The 23376-nt window shown below is 38.0% G+C and overlaps 1 protein-coding gene across 1 annotated transcript in view; it reads left to right on the top strand.

Annotated features, from left to right (window-relative positions):
* The first annotated feature begins 489 nt into the window (after window positions 1-489).
* The window catches only part of LOC124165760 (organic cation transporter protein-like), a 61314-nt gene continuing 38427 nt past the window's right edge, over window positions 490-23376 (top strand). Inside the window, exon 1 of the mRNA XM_046543250.1 lies at window positions 490-858. Coding sequence (XP_046399206.1) covers window positions 707-858 — 152 coding nt within the window. The 5' untranslated portion in view covers window positions 490-706. The remainder of the gene's footprint in view (window positions 859-23376) is intronic.

The raw sequence follows: 23376 nt of genomic DNA, 5'->3' as shown, positions 1-23376 counted from the left end.
GCGCAAAAGCCGAGATCATTCTTACACGCGTGAAGAAATACAAACTTTTAAATCACGATGAAACCTGTCACGGTCTTTTATCAATCTTTGAAAAATGAAGTTTGGAATATCTCGCAATAATTTCTATCGCAGCACTATGGAATCTCTGAAGTATGCCTAAACTCCACAGGAAGTATGTTTTTAAAATTTCGGTAGAAAGCAGCATTTGAATGCGTATTTTCCTTGAACGATAATCATGTGCGTGGAATGCATCCTTGACCAAACATTCTCGAATACAATCGAACGGAAAGCATAAACTTTCTATCGGACGACGATAGAAAAACATTGCTAGATAATTTCCAAAGCTGTTGAGCCGTGCACGAGGTGAGAGATGACAGTTAGGGGTGAAAAGAGGTAAGATGGGAGAGGTTTGGAGGGGTGAGGAAAAGAAGCGATGGGGTAGATATGGGGAGTTCGGTTTTTGCAATGCGTTCACTAGTCTTTGGACGCTCTGCCTGATAAGACGTCGCTTCGTCTTTCTCTGTCGACTATTGGCCGTAGTGTTTAGTTCGCATGTGCCTCACCCATGGCTTCCATAGTGCTCACCGTGATATAGGAGTGAAAAAGTTGTTTATGTGCTGATTCCATCACTGATCGACCCTGTAGACTTCTCTCATCCTAAGACGTCTTACGCTAGTTTGGTGCGCAGTGTCGTATATAGTTCAGGATGACGACCGCCGACTTCGACCGGATTCTGGACGAGCTGGGACACTTCGGCCGATATCAGCTGATCAACTACCTCCTCTTGTTCATCCCGCTTTTCTTCACGTCTGCTTTTGTGCTGACTTTTGCCTTCGCTGCCGGCGAACCGGATTACAGGTAGGAGGGCGGCAATTGTGGTGCAGTTTGTGTCCTGTTGAAATATTTTAACTTTTGAAGAAACGGGAATAAGTATTATTAAGATTAGCGTAAAGGGTCGATCTCTTAACTACAGAGTGATGGTATGCGGGGTTCAAATCTCTTGTAATGCCCTCAAAATCTTCAAACGGAAGTCATCGAAATTTTAGGTGGACCAGGGAAAGTCATTGGCCCTCCTACATCACATATACTTTTCACACGCCTGTGGATGAGTCTGGATGGAGCTCTAATCTGATAATTCTAAAACTAATTTCGGTTTGAATCACTAGAAGAACACTAGAATGACTAGTCGAGCTATTTTTTCTATTATTACGGAGGCTACCGCGGTGATTAAATTTATGATGAGTTTCCGGGTTAATTCCTCGTCGAGTCTCTAGTTACCTACAACCAGCATGAATTGTTTAACTATTTTTCCTGTTATTATCATTGATTTTTGATGGTTCTCTAGTGATTTTCTTTTTAAAAATTCGGTGTTTCCTAAACTTTTATCCTTCATGAAGATCTTTACGTTGTTTATGTTGACATTTTACCATGATCATTAAAATAAATAGTTTTGTTGCTCAGCCAGTGCGACGGAAATAACCATTTTTGGCACACATGCTTTCATTTTATCTGTATTTGTGTTCCATGCGGCATATTTCAAAGTTTTCTATCGAAATTTGACATTTTCCCTCCTTGAAGATTTTATTGAAGTAAAAATTTGCTATTTATCCGGCCCATGGATAAGGAAAACATTTTGGTGGTAATATTGGAGGACTGAGATATTCACGTTTGTATGGATATAATATTTGGCGACGCCTCTTCTGTCTATAATATGATCGTGATTCTCCCGAAAAATACTCAGTAATAGGATTTGTACTAAATATTTAACTTTAAATTCTCACTTCTTAATTCTTAGAACTCAATTTTCAATCGCTGGTGACCAATTCACACCGTAGAGACAGAGTAAGTAAATACAGAAGACGTAAGAAAATTTATTTACGCACACTTTCTATTTACTTCATTGAAACTTCATATATTTATTTAAAGATACTTTAGGGAACCAATTATTCATTAAGGAAAAAATATATTTTTGAAGGATTTTCTAAGTGAAAATTTAACTATTATTACTCCATGAAGCGTAGCAATTGAAAATTGGGACCCACAGCGTCGAAAAAGATTGCTCTTTATGAGTATCGACGCCGCGTCTGCCGAAAATAAGATCTTGATGCTCTCAGAAAGTACTTAGAATGTGTATACTAAATATTTAACCTTATTTTCTTAATCCTTAGAACTCAATTTTCAATCGTTAGTGACCAATCAGACGGTGGAGACCATCGCTACAGAATAAGTAAGCACAGAGAGGACGCTGAAAGCGTTAATTACACGATGAGCATTTGGCCATGTTCTAAATAAGTAAATTGTGGTCGCTTAGCAGCAAGCTAGCATTTAAGACGTTTAATTCGAGTTTTTGCCGGCGGATAGTTCGAAGTTATAATTCTTGAGTTTCCCACCGGATATGGTTTTGAGCAAGGGGGCTTTGGGGGGGGGAGGGGTTAGGGTAAGAATCAGAATAAATATTGAATTCTATAGTAATTATAAGTATTGTATTAATAGTACTAGGAGCATTGGTTATATCAAAACCTCGATTTTATCAAAAAGCAAATTGTAGACCGGGAAAAAAGAACACCTTTTGAATGTGGATTTCACCCATTTATGTATTAATTCTGTGAGGCGTTTCCTGGGGAGGGGGGGCCATGCCGACTCTCACACAATCTCACGTGGTGGAGAGTTATCATTTATTTTTTTATTCCCCAACAAACGATATAAAATTCCTATCTTAGTAATCTTAAATTCTAGTCTTCACTTATCTTAATCATAAAAGAATAAGACGAATTGTTTTTCGCTGTAAATTTACGCTGATTGCCTCCACTGAAATGGCGACGCCGGATTTTCGTGAGGGAAGGGGGGAACCCGAAATCCACTTTTCTTTTTCCATTCCATTTTTCTCCCCCACTCCAATTTTTAGCGTGTCCACGTGTATGAGTGTATCCGATATTCTGGTGACCAGGTTTCGCAAAGGTGTTTGGCAGGGTGTGAGTTTTCACCGATTAAATTTGATCACTTTTCGTAAAATCCTTATTTCTCGTTGTAGAACCTCGATCAAAAGATGCATTTAATCGCTCAACGGCAATGAGTATGAGAGGATTATTTTTTTACCCCGAAGTATTGGAATTAGTAAAGTAAAAAACGTACTACGACAGATCATACCGGCAGAGGCCATCTCATGCTGTGACGCCCGTCTCCCGAGGACCCGGGTTACCTCTGAGAGCCCGAGGAAGGGTTCGAAAAAGGGTCGCCCTTCGGTCAGTATACCTGGCTGAATCTTGGCCCCACGAAACTAACACTATCCACTCCTCGCATTAAATGAATAAAATTTAATCTTTGCTTTTCCATAGGCATTTTATTAAAACAAGATCATGTTTTCGACAGGTAACGTCATATTCTGGTTAACGGTCAGTTAACGTCAATGTTCTTCCCTATCTTCCTTAAAGATTACATTCACCCTAAATACCGCGGTCGTGTGTTATTAAACATTCTGTGGAAAAACCACGAATATTAAAAAAGAGGATCCTCAAGTCGGCCTCTAAACGTGTTGTCACCCACCACGCATTTCAATTAGTTTACAAAAGTCGCCACTGGCGTCGCTGACGGACAAATTGATCCGATTTTCACGTGGAAATAAGATAAAATAAGCCGTTTTAACCGAAATTTATTCACATGATGATGTTATCTTTCAAATCCAAAAAAATCAATGTTATTCCTCTCAATTAGACACATTGTACTGCAAAATGTTTTTAAAATGTGGATCGCATCGCGCTCTTCATCACGCCGCGGACATTTTTGAAAACCGGTTATAATGCGACCGAAGTGGCAACGGAAATCGCCCTCCCATGGGATGGAATTGGGCCTCCTCCCTTGCAGTTCCCTTGGGAAAAACTTAGCTTTAATTTTATCCATCACAAATGTTCATCAAATTCCACTAAGCATCGCCGGAAACGACCAACTCTTTCCTCGGACTGAGGCAATTTTTAAAATACTTGAAGTGTGGGCTCGTGTAGTGGCGCCGACTCCATGGGGCTTGGGGCCCCCCCTCAAATATTCGTTATGGGTTTAAGGAAAAAATGTGTTAGGCTTGTCAATTTTCCCCGGAGTCCCCAGATATCGAGATTCGATTAATCACGGTTCTTATGTTGATCATATCTTCTTCTAAGTAATCAACCCTTGGGTTGGTTTGCAGCAGTCTCTCCATCTCTGTCTGTCCTCCGCCAGCCTCTTCAGCTCTAGGTAGCTGTTGCAGCCCATGTCCTTCATAACTTGGGTGATATAGCTCAACCTCGGCCTTCCTCTGCCGCTCTTCCCCTCCACAGTGCCCTCTAAAACTGTTTTTACCAATCCATTATTTTGTCTCAGTAAATGTCCTACCCATTTACTTCTCCTTGCAGTTAGAATTCTCCACAGGTCTGCTTTCACTCCCAGTCTTTCCAGTATCTCCTCATTCGTTACCCGGTCTACCCATGAAACTTTTAACATTCTACGGTAGCACCATAGTTCAAAGGCATCAATCCTTTTTTTCTCTGCTGCTCCTATCGTCCAAGTTTCACTACCATAAAGCATTATGCTCCATACAAAAGTTTTGAGTAGATTCATCCTAATCTTGATACTCATGTTTTTTGAAACGTATATCTTTCTCTTCTTGTTGAAAGCTATTTTTGCCTGTTGTATTCTACTGCTTATTTCCCTTTTGCTTCTGGCATCCGTGGTGATCTTGCTTCCTAAATACGTGAATTCTTCTACATTGTTCAGCTGTGTATTACCCAAAGTTATATGTGCTGGTATTCCTGTTTTGCTTACAACGAGTGTCTTGGTTTTGGTCCTGCTTAACTTTAGATTGTATCTAGCCAGCGTGACTTCCATCTCCCTAAGCACTTCTTGTAGTTGGTCTTCACTTTCTGCCAAGACTGCTAAGTCGTCCGCAAAACATAGCTTATATATCCTCTGCCCATGGACCTTAATTCCTGCTTCCGGTAAGTTGCTCTCTGCCTCGTCCAGTGCTCTTTGTAGGTATAAGTTAAATAGCGCAGGTGACAATGAACATCCCTGTCTCACTCCTTTTCTAATTTTGGCCTGCTGTTCATATTGTCCAAATCTCAGCACTGCAATTTCTTCTCTATAGAGACCCCAGATAATTCTTCTATCTTTGTAATTTATCTTTGCTTCTTTCATTATGGTAAAGAGCTGCTTCCAATCAACACTATCAAAAGCTTTTTCAAGATCAACAAAAGCTATGTAGGTGTTCTTTTCTTTACTCAATCTTTTTTCTAGTATGATTCTAATGGCAAGTACTGCATCTCTGGTTCCTCGTCCTTTTCTAAATCCAAATTGGTCTTCGCTGAGGAGAGTTTCAACCTTATCTTCAATCCGGCTTAGTACAATGATAGACAGTATTTTAGAGGCATGTGTGACAAGGCTCAATGTGCGGTATTGTTCACATCTGTTGGCTGATGTTTTCTTTGGGATTGGTATCATTATACACTTTTGGTAATCTGAGGGAATGTCACCTGTTTCGTAAATCTCACACACTAGTTGATATAGTGCATTATGTGTTTCTTCTCCAGTCATCTTCAATAATTCTGCTGGTATGTCATCTATGCCAGGTGCTTTATTATTCTTGAGTTTTGATAGTGCTTTTTCAAATTCTCCCCTCAGTATGCTGTCTCCTTCTTCTTCTTGATTGATTTCACCTTCGTTCTCAATCACTGTGCTTGTACTAATTGTCATATATCCATCATATAACTCCTCGATGTATTGTTTCCACATTTTTCCCAATTCATCTTGTTCATATATTATTTTGCCATTTTCGTTCCGTAGTCCATTGCTTCTAGTTTTATGATTTCCAAAGAATTTCTTCACTATTCCATAAGCCGAATCCATTTCATTACGTTTCATATGTTCTTCGACTTCTTGGCATTTTCCTTCCCAGAAGGCCTCTTTTGCTTTTATGGTTTCTCTGTTTATTTCGTTTCTGAGAGCCCTGTACTGTATTTGTGCTTCGACTGTATTATTATTTTTTAATTTTCTTCTTTCTTCAATTTTTTGTACAAGGTCAGCAGTTATCCATTGTTTCCTGTTAATCTGCCTCCGCTTGCCTAATACTTCTTCTGCAGTTGTTAGCACCCTGTTTTTTATCATTTCCCATTTTTCGTTAATAGTCTTTGGCTTTGGTTGATCATATGGCTCTTCTAAAATGCTTAGAAAACTTAAAACTCACTACTTATAAAACTTCTCGGGGCAAGATCCCCGGTTTGAGCCCCCCCCCCCCCCCCCTCCCATTATTTTTTGCAAGTCGGCATCTCTGCAGTGGCGTAATTAGGAATATGTTTTGGGGGAATGGCATAGCCTAGGTTGGCGACCCTCCCCTCCTACGATACGGGGTTCGGGGAAATTTTTGAAAAATGACATGCCTGGAAATACATTGTACACCATTTTGGCGCTAAAGATTTAACTTTAAGCAGATGCAGTTATTGTACATCAAAACTAGACAAGGTTTCAAATATTTTTTTAATTTCTCTAGAGGCTTTGAGGGGGGATTTATCACCTTATCCCCCCCATAATTATGCCACTGGCTTCGTGGATATTACTTGGCGTACGGGTCTCTTTAGTCATATTTGTGTTAAGTATACCAGGACTAGCTACGGTGATTACTTTTGCGCGAGTCACCCGTAATGCACAAGTTGTGCGAACAAGTTGTTCTGTTGTGTCTACAAACACCCACAGGTAAGAATGAGTTCTCGTTAGCTTAACTGGCTAAAGCACTTAACCGGAAATCGGGGGATCCGGGTTCGAATCCTGGTCAAGGCGAACGATGTTTTATCTGTGGATTTTTCGCACAACTTAGTCTTGAAGTAGTCTTAGTAGAGAAGTGAACTCGAAATCTCGTTTTGAGGCCACTAATTTCCACTCTGTATTACCCAACACATTTTATCATCAAAACATTTTACCAAGGTTACTGCTGCTAGTAGTTTTTTTTAAATGATTTCTCAGAATGCGATCAAATGAGAAATTTTCTGTTGAACTTAAGAATCGAATTCTTAGAACCCATGAGAATAAAATAAAATGGTAAACTTCCACACAAATTTATTTACAAAGTACCGACCCGGTTTCGACACGTGGTGTCATTATCAAGGTCAAGTATCGAAACCGGTGGTCCTCTGCAAATAAAATTGTGTGGAAGTTTACCATTTTATTTTATTCTCATGGATATAAAATATTTCCACCATATATCGCCGGACACTGTGAATTGAATTCTTAGAACCTTGTGGAGGGGACCCAGTGTTGAATTTACTATATCTTAAACAATCAACTTCTTGAATTCGACGCCGACCGCAGGGATTCTTTAGGAACGCTTAAAATTGTAACTGCACACGACAGAATTCACTCCACGAAATGAATTTTAATGCACTAACGCCTCCGCATGGAGGCTCCACAAGCATATCTTACAGATGTGTCCAAAAAGGCGGCAGCACATATAAATAAACAAAATAGCTGCCGTATACAAACTATCCCACGGGTCGTGTGTCATTTTTGACCTCTAATTTTAGTACTTAACTATGCATCCATCAAGATTCATGAAAATTGGCACACTTATGGGGAAAGGTTCTAAGTTTTGTTGAGTGCAAGCAAACTTTTACAATTTTGACCTTTTGACCTCACAAAGTGGGTCCAAACCAAAGATTTGAATTTGCCTTATGGGGTTTCAATGTTAAAAAAATCGAAATAGATAAGTCTGAATTTAATTGACCAAGGTGTCTATTCTCAGGTTTTCGGACACGAGAAAACAGAAAATAACACTTTTATTTGCGAAAATTTAACCGTTGACCCAGTAAGGTCACCGTCAAGGTCATAAGGGTCGCAAATAGAATGGCATGCCAACAAAGGCGTCGATCAATAGGTTTTAAAGGGTGCCCAAGTCATTGGTATTGTTCAAATGCCCATATAATCCACTAATTGACCTCCAAGGTTAATACGGAGGTCAAAGGTCATAGAGGTAAACGTCGGGCCATCGTGACAACCGACGTGTCGAACCATAGGTTTTAAAGGGTGCCAAAGTCGGTTTTGCAGTACATGAATCCGTATTGTTGATTTTTTGACCTCCGATGGTCATAATGGCGATCAAGTATTATAGAGTTTACCGTCGGGCCATCATGACCACCAACGTGTGAAACCATAGGTTTTAAAGGGTGCCGAAGTCATTTTTTTAGTTCATAGATCCATATTGTCAATTTTTTTCTTTTGAGTGTCATAATGGGGTCAATAGTCAGAGATGTATGTTTTGAAATATCAGGGAAACTAATGTCCCCAACCAATTGTTTTGTAGGGTGACCAAGTGAGCGGCGTAATACGCACATCCACTGTCTTTTCCGACAAGCTTCCCTTGCCCTCTTAGTTTCATGCCGTAGTTGATTATTTATTTCCATAAACATCGTTTTGCCCGACTCTCTCTCCCAAGAGGGCATGAGAGGCCTATCGGAAAAGACAGCGCAAGGAAATAGAAAATTTTCAGAAGGAAGGAGAGGTGTGCGCGTTGCATATCGATGGCTAAGTTCTAACAACGCGTATCTCAAAAATAGCAACTTTTCAGGAGAGCAAAAAAAAAACGATTAATTTTTTATGCTTGTACACTGAAATTAAAAACCAAAAGTTCATAAAAATGAAAAAAAAGAATTCATTTTCATACAAAGAGTTGTTTCTTGCTTATATTTTATTTTTTAATGTTATTGTAATGATTTTATAGCTGTTTCAAACCGGCCGAATTTGAGATACGTGTTGTTAGAACTTAGTCATCGATACGTCCTTCGGAGGTCAATAATTGACGAGATGGATATACTTTATGTTCTGTCTTCGGCAACCTTAAAAACCTGCATTGAATCTAGTACAATCTTAACACAGAGCCCTGTTCAGATTACTGAATTGTTAGGATTAGCCGAAATGCTTGTTAAAAAACGCTTTGGAAAAGGAAGAACGAATCACAAGGGCATAGGGACGTGGATGGGAACCTATGTCAGACCTTAGACTTAAAATTAGGCTAAACCTATTGTTTAAACGTAACAGCATTTTATTTTCCGAATAAGTTAGTCATATCTTACGAACGACAACGTACTACGGTATATCAGATCAAAAAATGTCAATGAGGAGGAAAGACTGTTGAACAGACAGAATCAGAATGTAGTTTTTTCCTCGTTCAATAAGATACTATTACGGTAGCGTTAGGACTTTTCATTACGTTAGTTGACTTGTAGCCTGGCCTACTATATTATGTATTCCTTACTGCATGTTTCTGATTTTTTCTAGAATTTCTAATAGCATGTTATGCATATTCTAGCTTAATAGGCAGATTCCCTTCATGAGCGATTGGCAAGTCCTGCCTTTGCACGAACGTGGAAGTATAATTTGCCAATATGTGTAAAATCTTTATGACCGTGTGGTGTGTGCATGAGGGAATCCTATTGAATGCTCTTGATTGATCCACCCCCTGCCAAACCCCCTAGAAGTGGCTCACTGGTTATTATGTAGATGTAACTGGCCGAGATTGTACTCGCCCTACCCCTTCTCCGATGCACCAAACTCACGCTGATAACTCATAAGCGCGCCAGGCTCGTTCGGCAGTCCTCATTGCTGTAATTTACTTTAAATAAACTATTGAGAATAATTCATACATTATATGGGTATTATATTTTACACCTTGTGTATTAAGACTTTATTGTAATGTGTTTAAGGTCTAAAAGTTTCGGAAAAGAACTGCACGGTCTCTCGAAGACGTTCGGATGAAGCGGATGTCCGGATTAGCGGGACACCACTATATTGTACGAGGAAGGTTTTTTTTCAACCTCCGACCGCTCAGAAGAAACACCATACAAGCGACAGGCGGGCACTGCGCAGGTAGGGAAATTGCGCGTCCTCCGTACCACACTCTCAAGTCATTTCTGACCGTAAGTTGTTAGTTTAAGGTTAGTGGCAATCTCATTAGCTACACCGACTCAATTGATTCTCTCGCCGAGTGTGCATTGCGGAGCGACAGCCAGAAAACTAACCGAATGGCTTCAGCATTGACAAGTCTTGACCTTTATGCCGATGAAAGGGTATTTTTCTTTGATGCAATGTGGCATGAGTGGGAAAAATGCGTCCATTCCCATTCTAAACGAAAGAAGAGACATTCTGACTTCTGGAAGCGTTCTTATCCATGGCAACGCCTGTCATCTCTGCGCTGATGCAGCCCAACTGCTCCTTCAGCAATTTCAATGGGAAATTTTCGATCATCCGCCGTGCAATGCCGGCCTAGTGCCGGGGGTCTTCCATCTTACCCTGAAATGAATATGTGGCTAGAGGGCAGGCGTTTCAAACGGGCGGTGAGCTTCAGGACAAAGGCACAATTCATTTGAAGTTATTGGCGGCAGCATTCCATTAGGATGGTAGAGTAAAGCTTGTCTACATGCACGACCAATTTCTCAATGTCCGAGGCGATTACGTCGAAAGGACACCACAAGTGTAATCAACATTTAGCGATGAAATTATGTATAATCAATCGCTTCGTCTTCTGATCATGACCCATCGGAGGTTAAAAAAAAACGTCCCTCGTAAGTTTTACTCGTTTCCGATCATATTATTCTGTGGGCAATCGATAATGGAATGATAATTAATGCGAATAAAACAAACTTAATAAAATTCAAGAAAGGTAGAAATGTCGTATCAACCGATAACTGCGTTATGGGAAAAACTCTTTGGGAAGTTAATAGCAGCAAATATTTAAGAGTGATATTGAGTAGGGATTTACAATGTTGACGGCATGTTGAAAGCACTACAACTTTTAAAGTACCTATTACGCTTCTCATTTAGAGCCATTGGAAAAAGCTGCACCCGTACGAAAGATTTTGCCAACAGAACATTCGCAAGGCCCATTTTAGAATATGGAGGGTCACTTTGGGGGCCCTAAGTGGGATGAGATGTAAAAAAAAAACTATCAAAAATTCAACATTTATTCGCCAGATTCGTGACTGGGAATTTCAAAAGGAAGGCCAGTGTAACGGAGATGATGTACGTACTACGGTGGGAATCCCTTGAATTGAGGAGAAAAAAAGCGCGGTTGAAAGGGATTTTTAAATCCAATGTTGGTGATCCTGCATGGATAGATATTAAAAAAAGATTTAAAGAGCCGCAATATTTGTCAAGAAAAGATCACAAACAGAAAATAGACCCTCCGAAACAGCAATCCAATTCGATGACATATTCTGGTCTCCACCGCGAAATATAAAGTTATTTATGGGAAATTTAAATAAGTTTTATTTTAAGGGTCTTTTTATTTTGTTATTTATGTTAGACTATGCTTGGATTACTTGTTTATGTATTTATTTTAAATTTAATTTTATCTTTGTTACCATCCGACCAAATGGTCGACTTATAATTGTACTTTAAAAATAACAATATAATAATACTGTTATTACTATATTATTATTATTATTTTATAGTTTATTTGTCCCCAATTTTGTCACGACAATCCCTTTTTTTTGTAACCCTTTATGGATAAATATATTTATTGATTACTAGCCGTCAGCAAATCTAATCCCTTGATGTGCATGGTGTATCTGTGCTGAAGTCCTGTGTTTTGTTGAACTGTTGTGAGCCATCCTACATGTTGAATAAAAGCTCATCCCCTGCTAACCATCCTTAGGTTGTCTCTGAGGGTATTGCGTAGATGTAGATATATTTTGCAAAATACCGTAACGAAAACTAAAAAAAATAGTCTTAGAATTCGAGTTCATTAAGCAAAAACGTATATCCGTTCTCAAATGTGAGGACAAAATTCTAATCGGTAGTAACTGCTGGTATTTTTGGAGAACTACTTGAATCCACCAGTGAAATGTACAAATACCTTCTCCGATATCCTGTGGTAAAGTTTTCACGTGGCGTGTAACAGACATAACTACTATTTACAGTCCCAATATATTTTTATGCTTACATTGCGGCGCGCCGAGTTATCGATGGAGCGATTATTGTTTATAGCATGAGCTTTGGATGCCAAAATACCGAAAAAATTGTGTGCGAAATGAATTACAGGTTGACTGGTTATTTATCGAAGGGAATTATTCAAGCAAATCGGACAAAATTTTCAGTGAAAGTATAGTGAAAAGTAATTTTCGCGTTTCAGAAATACGTGATAATATTGCATTAGTGAGTAGCACAGTAATTTTGCGCTTGGTATTAAGCATACCACTTTCGTGGAATACTTTTGTGAATATTTTCCGTACATATGAAAGGAGTTGATGTTGTGGAGGGTCCATTGCCTTGGCGTTTGGTGTTCTTTATCTAGAGATTCTAAAAACTCCGAGGCCTTCCTGATAAAAATTTTGACTTGTTCGAAGGCGTCTGCTCAGGGGCCGTATTCTGTATTTCGTCGGTGCCGCACCGGTCGGTTTCCCTTTCAAGCCCACCGACTGGACATCAAACCGTACCGACAACGGATTCCGCACCGACGACGACACTTTAAGCGATTCTGTAAGGTCGTCGGTTTCAAACCAGTCGGTACGGTTCCCCTTCCTTCCCAAACAGGGAAAATCCGAATATATCCGAAGTTTCACGTGTCTCCACCAATGAAAGAAGGGTAAAAACAAGTGAAGACTCATTGGCACAGTTTGTTGTCGTCATTCTCAATCTTTTTATTTGCGGAAATTACGACTTATTGCTAGATTAAGATAAACGATATTGGATAAGTTGTTAACAATGCTGATATAATGTGTGGTAGTAATGCTGTACCTACAGAATCGAAGGAAACAATATTACAACATCACAATAAAGTTGGTATGTGATGGAGATTGTTGTTGCTGGAATGAATTATTGAAACTATCCTTGAGATCGTAGTTTCTTTCTTTAAATATTGGTTCCGTATAATGCTATTTATTCATGATTTGGTAATATAGTTGTCATTAAGTAAGTTCCGTTTAAATGTTATCAACGGAAGGTTATGCCATTGGCACCGTAGCAGACGAAAATAGCATACCATGGAACGTGAACGTAGGATTCAAATGCAAATGTAATATTAGAGGAACAAGTTAGGAAATTGTTATAAAAATATGGAGCTGGGTGCAATTAAAAGAAGTGTAATGACGAGGAAGTAAATAAATTGTGATTGGGTGAAATACATATGTATAAGTTGCGCATTCCAAGTGAGAGAAAATGATAATATTGCGGTAAACCTCATACTTATTAACAAATATCTTCTTTTATCGTCAAGGGAATCAATGGCTGACGATGAAATGAAATATAGTTGCCCGTTACAAATGAAAGAAACTGATACCGTTGTGGCAAACTTCATACTTAAATAAAAAGATCTTATTTCTATGCCGAGAGAAACGCCAAATTGATGATTGAGTGAAATAACAGTCGCCTATTCAGAGTGATATAAAGTGATAACATTGCGGCAAAACTCATATTTAATCAAAAATATCTTTTTTATGTCAAAGGAGCAAATAAATGATGATAGAGAGAAATAAAGCCTATTACAAGCGAGTGAAAGTGGTAACATAAATGAGAGAAAGTCATTATATGTTAGCAAACCTCATTTTTATTAACCATCATCTTATATTTCTGTCAAGGTAATTAATATAGATGATGACACAGTGAATTATAGAGGCGTATTCGAAGGGGCAGAAAAAGATAACATTGCAGAAAACCTCATTATTTACTCGGTGATGAGGTAAAAACAAAATAAAATGTACAATGCGCTCCGGGGAGTTCATGAAACCCACTAGTCGGTGGCCGTACCGACACCTTTTTGCTGTCGGTACGGCTACCGACGATCTCCCGTCCTCTCGTCGGTGCCGCACCGACCGGGTTCGTACAGAATCGCACGACTTCTTACCGGGAGTCGGTGTGACGTCGCACCCGACGAATCGGTGCCGCACCGATCGGTTTGGAGTTACAGAATACGGCCCCAGTTTCCTTTGCTACCTTCGACCTCAAGATACGGTTTGCAAAAATATTCACTTTTTCGTAACTGTGAACTGGTAAGAACCGGAAACGATGAATTCCTTAGTTACACAGACTTATTTACGATTCCCTATCGGTCAAAGGAAACATTATGATGTGCAGTTTGAGCAACCTTGGTGTCTAAAGGTACGCGAGGTAGACTAAACAGGAAACGGTAGATTCAAAAATGATCTTCTTTTTTATATTCCACACAGTATTTATATAAAAAAGTGCTGATTTTGATCTTTTCAGGTGTTTATCAAGAAGTAAAAGGCAAAATTAATTACAAGTTTTATTTACTATCGGCTATTACAAATTGCCCTTTGCTTAAGGCTTTAGGTATATCTAAAAATATGAGTTATTTTAGAAAGATTAGAAGTAATTGTGAATACTGGCGTTTAAAATCATCGATAATTACATTATATTTGAATTCACGTACGCTTCAAGGTGGCATTGCTTCACGTGCTGCTTTTTTCCGTTCTTCAACACCTTGATGATGACCTAGAAAGGTCGACACCGGTAAATTTTATATGTAAATATTGTGTATATCAGTGGCGTAACTACGGGGGGGGGGTGAGGAGATTGACCCCCTCCCCTCCAAATCCTCAGAGAAATAAAAAATATTTAATACCATTGTCTAGTTTTTTCATATAATAACTGCATCTCCTTAAAGTTAATTTTTTAGTGCCAAAACGATGTAAAGTGTATTTCCTGGCATGTCATTTTTTTCCCGAATCTCCGGTTGCCTGGGGGGTCGCCACTCACGGCCATCTCATCGCCCCCCCCCCCCCCCCGAAAGAATATTTCTAGTTACGCCACTGGTGTGGAATACAGCAAAGGTTATTTTTGAATCTATCATGTCACCATTCCACGAAGTTAACTCGCTAATCTCTTATTTTGAACAGGAAATGTTATACATAGACATTATACTTACGGAACTGTTCAATTCGGCGAGATAAATACTTAGCCATTCCATAACTACCCCGTTATCTCTATTAATGATGCTTGTATTCCATGTGTAAAAATATGCCCGAAATATTGGCATAATAGGTGTGGCTAACATAAATCTGCTGTTAATGCCCATCTACATCTACATCAACCCAATAAAAAAAATAGCCGCCTCAATAGTCACGTGCCAGGAGATGTAACGACAATATCCGTTAGCGTGTGACAAAAACATGGTGCGCATCGTGATTTTCCTGCCTTAATTTGACCTACAATTAATTTAATCCTTTATTGTGGCGGGAAAAATAAATTCCTCCACCAATTCGTTCGGAAAAGTGTCTCAATGATTTTATTGTGTCATTCAGAGGTCGATAGGTAGTGCCGAAATGTAATAATGCTCTAATGAGAGAATATTTGTTTTCGCTAAACACAATGGCTTTATGATGACCGAAGCTTGGCTGGAGCTGAACACCAGATATATTTAACTTTCCTTGAGATTATTTTTTTCTTAAAATTTTCGGAATAGTGTGACAGATAAATTGGTATCGCTGATACAGTGATGTATATTAGTCGTGCGCTATCAGCTGCTAATCGCTTCATCGAAAAAACAGTCAGACAAAAAGTGCTAATTTAAATGAAAATCGAAAAGAGGAAACTATTTAGTCTTAGAAAAGCTTTTATTTTGAATAGAGAAATTTGGAGGGAAGCAAATTGAAAGGTCTGTGAGTAGAGCAGTTCCCAATAAGGTAACGCATTGGGTTAAGAGATATAATAAGCGAATAAACCCATGAAAATGAGTAACTCCTCTCAAGTAAATTTGACTCCTAGAGAAACCGCTTTGGTCAAAATGGGATCGGAATAAAATGGAAAATACAACTAGCCAATTATTTACAATTGTGTTCCGTCTTTACAATTTCTTTTGTATAATAATGCGTGATTTTTATGTTTTTATTCTGAAGGAAGTAAGTGGAAAAATATTTTCAAAGAACGGCTTAGCGAATTTCCATAAAAATAAAGTTTTTCTTGTATGAATGATATGCCTTTGATTAAGTCTGGCGCTTGGAATACCCGCACAATTATTCTTTGTGCAACTATGTAGAATTTTTATAGTTAAATTTACCCACAAAGGGTGTTACACTTTGGAATGAATAGCAGTCGATTTCATTTTATGGCAAGGAATCATGCAAAGACAGCAGCTACACTAATAGTGTAAAAATATATTGTTAAAAAATATGCCTTTACACCCTTAAATTATGAGCGTGGTTACAGAAAAATATCACTGCAGCCACTATTGTTCCCTTCCTCATGAAATGTAGCAATCAATAAGTTAATGAACGATTTTAATTATTCCTGGTGAATACTTCTGACGAAAATCTCTCGGGTTCTCAGCCAGGTTAATGCTTTTATATAAACCGACGTTTAAACTAACACAGCCTTGAGGATGGGAGGCAAGTCGTCTCCCGAAACGTCGGCTTATATAAAAGCATTAACCTGGCTGAAAACCCGAGAAATATTCTTCAGAATAAGTTAATGTATTACATTCCATTTGTAGAAGCATTTATAGCTTTAGATATATTCTTACCATAACGTATTTTTTCAATTAGATTCTTTTTGTATTCTTTACCATTTGTATGGCCTGATTTTTAAGTAGCAGATCACTGGTGTCATGCCGCTGGAAAGCGCCGGAACTTCGTTCCGGCACTGGTAAACAAAAGACATAAAAGTCAAATAACACTTTTATCAATTACTGGTTGACAAAATACAAAATAGTCAAATAACACTTTTATCAATTTTTTTGCCTAAAATTTTCTAATTTATACATTCGTAACCAAAACAAAGAATTCAGTAATAAAATGTAAAAACTTACTTGTAATAAGAAAACACACAGAGTAATATTTCACTTCTGAAAAAAAGTTAAGGAAAGTGCGTTCCGGCACTACTAATTTTGCCATGACGTCACTGGTTCAGATTTTTTTCCTTTCTCTTCTGAGCTCTGACCACTTTCTTTCTACAAGCATTCCATTGAGCACTCGTTAAATGTTTTGATCAGTCAGTCAATGCGTGATGACGCTTCTCTTTGAACTCTGCAGTGAGCACGTTCTGAGAGATAACCTAATCAGAAGATCATAAAATGTTATTTATTGGATTAATTGCAGATTGCTTCTAAGGTGTTTACTTTTATCCATCATCCATTTCTTGAAGGCTCGATACACACAATCACTGCGTTTATACAGTTTCACAGAATCAATTGTTCTCGACCACTAGTGCAGGATTAACCACATTTAGCCTTATATAAGTCAGGAATTATAATGGCCTATTGCACTCGTAATTCTAAAAGATAAATACGATTATTGCGGAGGTGTTTGCGTAAATGTTTTAAGGGTAATGGTAGAAAATACATCCCAAGTATCGCAAAATAGTTCGCATCACTTTTTTACTTGAACTTTTTTTAACTTTTTTATTAGATATTTTTTTCCTCAAAATATTGAAAAATATCCTGTCAATGGAGTGAAATAAGGGGTACCTGATGTGCGAAGTATAAATTCCAAAAATATTATAGTCAAAAAGTTAACATCACTCGGTGGGTAAATTAACGTTATCGCAAATATATGAAAAACATGTATTAGGCGAAAAATCAATCAAATTTAAATCAATTTGGGAGTTGATCTCTCCAATCTATTCGGGTTTTCACGGAGTTCGTTGTGTTTTAGTGACAACAGTTTCGCTGACATTGCAGTCAGCGTCTTCAGGTCGAAACTGTTGTCACCAAAACACAACGGACGCGGTGAAAACCCGAATAGATTGGAGAGATCATCTAATCAACGCCGCGAAAATCTTCGAACCTCAATTTGGGAGTGTTTAAAACTGAGTAGTGAGCATTTTAGCAGCCGTTGGTTGACGAAAAGCACGCTGACGATGCGACTATTGTCAGCACCTTTTAAGAACAACTAAATATTTTGATTTTGCTGGAACATTTTTTGCATTAAAAGTTTTTTGTTTGCACTGTTTAGTTTCCTATTTTCTAAAATAAGTGTGAGACAGTTTATGGGTGCTTATTGAGTGGAAATATTTAGCTGCCTTAACAGATTGACGCCTTTGTTTACAAAGAAATCAATAGAAGCAAATCTACGGTTCTTTGAGACTTATCTCCAAGGAATTCCAATCTCCACCTCATAATATTATCCTATCACGGCGCGTGGCACTCCGTAATCTTTAAGTCAAACATTAAGTCGGCGGATCTGATAAGGACGACAGCTGATCTCAGAACTTTGGAATGCACTGCAGGTGGTCTTCAAACAACCTCATATTTTTTATTATGTCAACATACCTACGTCACCCTTATCAGCCTTTGCAATTTTTATGTCCTGCCAAAAGGCTGAGATTATCAAATGATCACTCATTCTGTGACTCAACCCCAAGGTTAGTTATGTTAGGCAGAGCTCACCCCAGACTAAGGCGCAAGCGTGTGAATATCATACAGTCATGGTAGTGGTGCTTGTTCTTTTCCCTGAACCACTCCACACTTTGCTCCTGTTGCCCAAGGGAGTATTTCACCTACCCAAACGGTTTTTTTCAAAACTGCACGCGTTATAGAGTTATTTCCGGGATATTAATAATAATAATTTTATTACACCACACACAAATTACATGACAATAGCAAAATTGAGTCATTTTAGGTAGCCGCGAAGGATAACCTGTTTGAGGCTACCATCCAAAATAATAATACATTATGCTTTACATATAGTGTAGCTCATTTTGTGTTACCTTGATAATCTATACTAACAAAGCTTAAGTGCGTACATGAAAAAACAACTAAAGTAGTATTTATAATTCATTTACATAAATATTTTATAACAATATTTATTCTACACTTTCTTTAGTGAGAAGCTAAGAATGTGCATTTTGCAAAAACTTTTTCAAAGACTTTGAAATACAGCATGACTGGGGTAACAAATGAAAAACCTTTGGTCCTACGTACAAAAAACATTTTTTAAAGAAAGTCAAATTCGGTTGTGGTGAGGGCACACTTATTTTACGCAGGGTAAAGGGAGAAGGCAGGTACTGAAATATTTTAGAGTTGCCACTTCTAGCATAAAAATATCGTAGGACCTAAAAAATATATAGATGCCTCAACGGAAGCAAACGCAAATGAAGAAAAAGTGGGAAGGATCTTTCAAATCTGTCCTTTTTCAAAATAATACGTACAATTCTTTTTTGTAAAAAAACGGCAGGTTCCAAGGAGTTCAAATATGCGCCACCCCAACAAAAAATGCCATAACTTAGTCTGGAATGTACTAAAGTGTTATAAATTATCTTAAGAAAGCTTACAGGACATTAGTTTCTGATTATTAGTGAATTATCACATCGCACGCAATCAAATGTAAATTATGCAAATGTAAATATACGTCAATAATAAATACCTCTCCCAGGGCTACCACCTTATCGTGGTGGAGAGGTTTGAGTGCCCCAATGACCCGGAGAGCTATGCTGGCGGGAGCGTATGCTCCTGGTAGGGCCACCCAAGCCAGACAGGTCGAAGGGTAGGGGACTGACTAAGTGTAGCCCACTGGTCCTCCAGGTTGGGGGTTGTGCGTCAGGCCGGTAACCTGCCCATGTAAAACCTTCTTTAACTCATAAGCTTCACAGAGAGCCTCGGAATAGGTTAGGATTCAACAGACGACGTCTAGGCAAAAGTAAGGACATGAATACGGGTATAACGGATATATTAAACATAGCCACATGGAATGTACAAGGCTTAGGCAATCACGAGTTAGAACTTAACAACACCCTTAAAGAATACAAAGTGAATATGGCGGTCATCACTGAAACAAAGAAGAAACTCAAAGGGGCAAAAGACTTGGAAGATTACGTAATGATATACAGTGGAGTTGATCAGAATAAAAGAGCACGTTGTGGAGTGAGTGTTTTAATAGACGAAAAATGGAAAAATAATATCAGGGAATACACTGTCATAAACGAAAGAATAATAACGGTGCGACTCAAATTTGATAGGGGTTATTTAACAATACTTGGAACATATGCACCTGAAGATGGGAAAAAGGAAGAAACGGAGATTTTCTATGAGCAACTGCAAAAAGAAATAGGGAAGTTAAATAACAGGGACTACGTAGTAATAGCTGGTGATCTTAACGCTAGAATTGGGAAAGAGCCAATTCCACAATTGATTGGAGTACATGGAGAAGACCATCTGAACCAAAATGGAAGTAAATTAAGAGAATTTATAACTTTCAACGAATTAAAAGTAACGAACACATTTTTCAAGAAAAAAGATATCAATAAATTCACCTGGTCAGCCAGGGGTCACCGATCCCTAATTGATTACATAATTGTTAACCGAAAATTAGCCTCGAGGATAACTGATACACATGTATATAGAGGAGCAAATATATGCACCGATCATTTCCTTGTTAAGGCAAAAATACAACTATGGGCAAGGTGGAAGAAGCATAATACGGAAAAGAAACAATGTCAAGTAAAGAAAATCTTCAAAACATACCTTTTGAAAGAGAGTAGTATTCGAAAACTGTACCAACACAGGATTACACAACTGCTCGAACAGATAAAACCAGAACATGACATCAATAAGGAATGGGAAAATCTTAAGAAAGCTATTTTACAAATAGCTAATGAAGTTTTGGGCACCAGAAATAAAAAGAAACGGAAAAGAGGTTTAAAAATCTGGAGCGAAGAAATAGCACAGGCCATCGAAAATAAAAACAAAGCATACAGAGAATACCTACAGAGAAAAACAGAGGAAACGAAAGAAAAATATCACAGGGTCAGAAACCGCACGAAAGCAATAATAAGGAATGCACATATGATATCATGGGATAGATTTATAAGTGGAGTAGAGGATGATATTCATGGTAGGCAAGAAATAGCATATAAACTGATGAAACAACTCAACAAATCAGAGAAAGATACTGCCCAACTAAATGTTATACCGAAGGAAGAATGGATAGAACACTATAGGAGATTATGGTATGATCCAACATTAGATGATACTATCAACACTCCAGAGGAAACAATAGGAGTAGACCCTATTGATTTGAAAGAACTAGAATGTGCTCTGAATAAGACAAAAAATAGGAAAGCTGCTGGCATAGATGGAATTGAATCAGAGCTGATAAAATATGGAGGTACATCTCTACAAATAAGAATCCTCCATCTATACAACATGTGTTGGAAAAAGCTTGAAATCCCAAAGGATTGGAATGTGGCGAAGGTTGTTTCATTGTTTAAAAAAGGAAAAAGAAATAATCCAGAGAATTACAGAGGTATAAGCCTACTAAATACTGCATACAAAATTTACAGTAGAATGATAAATACTAGACTACAAGCTATCTCTGATGCCATTTTATTAGAAGAACAGGCTGGATTTAGGAAGGGAAGATCTTGCATCGACGATGTTTTTACTTTAAAACAAATAATTCAAAAACGAAGAGAGTTCAATCTGGAAACGCATCTGGCATTCATAGATTTTGAAAAAGCATTCGATCGTGTAAATAGAGAAATGTTATGGTCAGTTATGCAGAAAAGAGGGTTTCCTAGACATCTGATAAAAGCTTCCCAGAGTCTATACAGAGACACCAGAATTGTAATTGACACAGGGAAACAGATCACCCAAGAAATTATCATTAACCGAGGAGTTAGACAGGGTTGCAGCCTATCCCCAACCTTGTTTAATCTATACATAGATGACGTTCTAAGAATGTGGAAAGAGAATAATGTATCACCAGGCATAGAAATAGGACCATCTCAATACTTAAATACGATGCTGTTTGCTGACGATCAGGTTATAATACAAGATAAAGAGGACAAACTCCAGATGGCAGTACACAGACTACACGAGTTGAGCAAGCTATACAACCTGAGAATTTCAAAAAACAAAACAAAGACTATGGCATTTTTAGGAAGCAACCCGATAAGAACAAAAATTGTTATTGAGGATCAAGTCCTGGAGCAAGTGTCGCACTTCCAGTACTTAGGATGCGACATAACATATGACGAGGAAAAAGATATTATAAATAAGGTTAACACTTTCCAGAGAATATGTGGCACTATCAGAAGAACTCTAAAGAACAAAACAAGAAAAGAAACACAAATAAAATTTTACAAAGTGATGGCAGTCCCTACTGTACTCTACGGATCAGAATGTTGGGTAACAAAAAAGAAGGAATTAAGGCAGATAGAATCGTCTGAAATGAAATTTTTAAGATCAGTTAAAGGTTGCACAATATTGGATAAAATAAGAAACACTCAAATAAGAGATGAACTGGGTGTCCAAGCAGTCACTGACAAATTAAAAGAATGCAAACATAGATGGAAAGAACATTTACTTCGAATGCCAAATGAAAGAATTCCAAAGCAAGCAATGGAATATCAACCATTTGGCAAGAGAAGTATAGGAAGACCAAGGAAAAGATGGTGATGTGGAGCCGGAACAGGCTTAGTAGCCTAATCCTGGAAGGAAGAAGAAGAAGAATAAAATATAAATGAAAACTTTAAATAAACATTTTTGCGTGTTAATAATGCATATAAAGATTTTGTGTAGTTGCGTGCCGATGGGAGGATCGATAATGCGTGTAGAAATATGAGCCTACAAAAAAACCTGAGGATAAAAGTCCTTTAAACAAGTGCTTTAAAGTGCTTTAAAAACATATTAATTTTAACCTCGCTTACTTTCACTGACAATTATTAATTCGATTCTAAACCATATATTTTGGCGAATACTTGAGTCTTGTGGATCTCGTAAAAATATTCGCAATCGGCTCTTCTTTTCTCGAGGGGTACTTTTTATCTTCCAATCTACTAATTAGCTTATGTACTGCTATCATACGTCTACAAAATATAATGTAGCTAATAATATCATCAGTGATTATTACCTATTGGAGGAATCCATTTTCTCCTAAAGGCCTTTCCCATAACATAGAGCTTTGTGAGAGGCAAGAAAGGAAATTTTAACGATGATACAGCTATTGTATTTTTTAGTTTAAAGTGTACTTCTGTAGTTGCCAAAGATAGGCGAGTTGCGAGTGCATAGGCATTGATAACTTTATTGTTTTTTTTGCCCTAGAGAAGGGCACGAAAGACTCCACTGGAAGAAGTCAATTTAAAATGCCCATTTAAGTAGCCCAAGTGAGGTATTTTACCTGCCACATTAGTTTTCAACTTATTTAAACTTCATAGCCTCAAATCATATTTTTTCCGGATAGATTTTTAAATAAAAAATGTATTGGTCTACCGTAGTGCTCCATCTCACTACGCTGTATCGCAATCAAATAAGTTCTGAAGTTGTTGAAATACCACCCTTGGACGACTAAGAGCTGATATATGAGGGGCTTTTTGGGAGGGGTGCATTTGATAGGAGGCAAGTTGGATAAGGTGGAGATACTAAAATGATTTTTCCCTCAGACCAAGTAGTTTGCACACTAATACGGGTCGGTAAAAACT

Source organism: Ischnura elegans, chromosome 9, assembly GCF_921293095.1.
Source record: "Ischnura elegans chromosome 9, ioIscEleg1.1, whole genome shotgun sequence".
In the NCBI taxonomy this organism is placed as follows: domain Eukaryota; kingdom Metazoa; phylum Arthropoda; class Insecta; order Odonata; family Coenagrionidae; genus Ischnura; species Ischnura elegans.
Note: the sequence above shows the minus strand (reverse complement) of the source record. Positions and strands in the feature narration are given on the sequence as shown.